This window comes from Pteronotus mesoamericanus, unplaced genomic scaffold (assembly GCF_021234165.1).
Source record: "Pteronotus mesoamericanus isolate MK-2021 breed Mesoamerican mustached bat unplaced genomic scaffold, CSHL_Meso_final scaffold_118, whole genome shotgun sequence".
Lineage (NCBI taxonomy): Eukaryota > Metazoa > Chordata > Mammalia > Chiroptera > Mormoopidae > Pteronotus > Pteronotus mesoamericanus.
Window position 1 is genome coordinate 51873 of NW_026555301.1, and position 1765 is coordinate 53637.

Consider the following 1765-nt stretch of genomic DNA (forward strand, 5'->3'; position numbering starts at 1 on the left):
GAACTTATGATCTGGCATTATTGAAAGGGAACATCTTCAAGAAAATCTGAATAGGTAATCAATTCCTTTCACAGTGAGCTCCCAGAAAACAGGTTTTGAAGATCGTTGACTGCCACCTGGAGATTTTTGTTTTGTTTTGTTTTTTGGGGGGGTCTTTTCCTGCTATACTTTATTAGGAAGATTAAACAGAATCTATGTACAGGACACATTGGTGTTGGGGGTGAGGGGCTCTCTGGGATATCTCCAAAGAGGACCGCAGCTGGGAGAAGCTGCTGTCTTCTACTTGGTGTCTGGAGAAGGGTCCCATGCAGGGCAGGAACTGGCCAACCAAGACTACTTCCAGCCCACTATTCAATTCCTTCTTGCTTGTCTTTGATGGCCACCCAGAATCGCTCTTCCAGCAGTGAAAGCTTACTAATGAGGTCTGTGATGGCATTGGTGAAGGCCTCCTGGGGCCTATAGTCTGGTGTGGTCTGCACACAGATGATGATCTTGTGTTCCAAGGGGTTGGAAACTTTGTAGCCATCCAACAGCACCTCTGGGTCCTTCAACAGCTGTGATTTAATAATGTTTCTTAGTGTATGATCTTCTTTGTTGATGGTGAACAAACAGGCACTGGATACCTTAGTGTCCTTGTTAATGGTGATCTTCTTCTCACCTTTGAACAACAAAAACGATTGGAAGGTGGGGGGTGGGCGTTCATCCTAGCACCGCAGCCACCTCCAAAGTCTCAGCTGTCAATACCACCGCCTCCAGAGCACTGGAGATTTTGTTTACTGGAAAGGACATCAAATAAATGACAGTATCCAATCTCATTAAAAGAAACCTTATCATCTAACTGTAAATGAACATCTATCTCCTCTTGTGTCTGACACACATCTCACAACATGCACCATAGATTCCTCATTGATGGGAAACCACCATCAAGGGTAGATGTCTATGCAAGATATTGACAATATTTGTATACCTACAAATTGACTTTTAAATCAGAAACCAATTGTTTTATTGTCTTTACCTGTCTGCTAATGATATTAATTATAATGAGTTACAATTGTTCTTTGGGTTTATCTATATAGTCCAACTGTTTGATTACTGAACATATATAAAATAACTGTTAATACTGCACTGACAGGTGTGGCTCAGTTGGTTAAGCATAATCCTGCAAATAGATAGGTCACCATTTGATTCCCAGTCAGGGCTCATGCCTGGGTGGTGGGTTCAGTCCCTAGTCAGGGAGCATACGTGAGGCAACTGATTGATGCTTCTCTCTCATATCAATGTTTCTTTCCCTTTCTTTCTCCCTTGCTTTTCCTAGTTCTAAAATACAGAAATAAAATCTTTAAAAATAACTGTTAATATTCTTTCATAACCTATGTAAGTGTTATTTTAGGTGCAAAATACAGGAAAATTAGACAGACAGAAAAACTCATATCATGATAGTTCACAGGATAGAATTGAAGGTCATAAGACATGACTGCTTCCTTTTTTGGGAAAATTTGGCTTCAACTCACATCCCATGATTACGGTATTGCCCCATTCCCAATGGTCCACCATTTTAATAAGACAATACTAATACCAAGACTCCTTAGGAATGGGTCTTCTTAGTGTTGTGAGACTACACCATCTGACCAAAAGTTTGGCCATCAGTTAATTCTTTGGTTTGACTTATGACCAAAATGTGGGATTTTTGTATGAAAAAAAAAGGGTTCTAAAAAAGTAACCTCACATGGTAATCTGATCATAAATTACTAACTGGACTGGTCAT

General features: G+C 40.1%; 1 protein-coding gene across 1 annotated transcript; it reads right to left on the reverse strand.

Annotated features, from left to right (window-relative positions):
* Positions 1–347: 347 nt before the first annotated feature.
* LOC129081703 (DNA-directed RNA polymerase II subunit RPB11-a-like) lies at positions 348–1765 on the reverse strand. The gene is made up of 2 exons (XM_054587413.1): positions 1754–1765; positions 348–704 (listed from the first exon to the last, which is right to left on the reverse strand). Exons 1-2 carry the CDS (start codon positions 1763–1765, stop codon positions 348–350), a joined length of 369 nt encoding a protein of 122 aa, XP_054443388.1.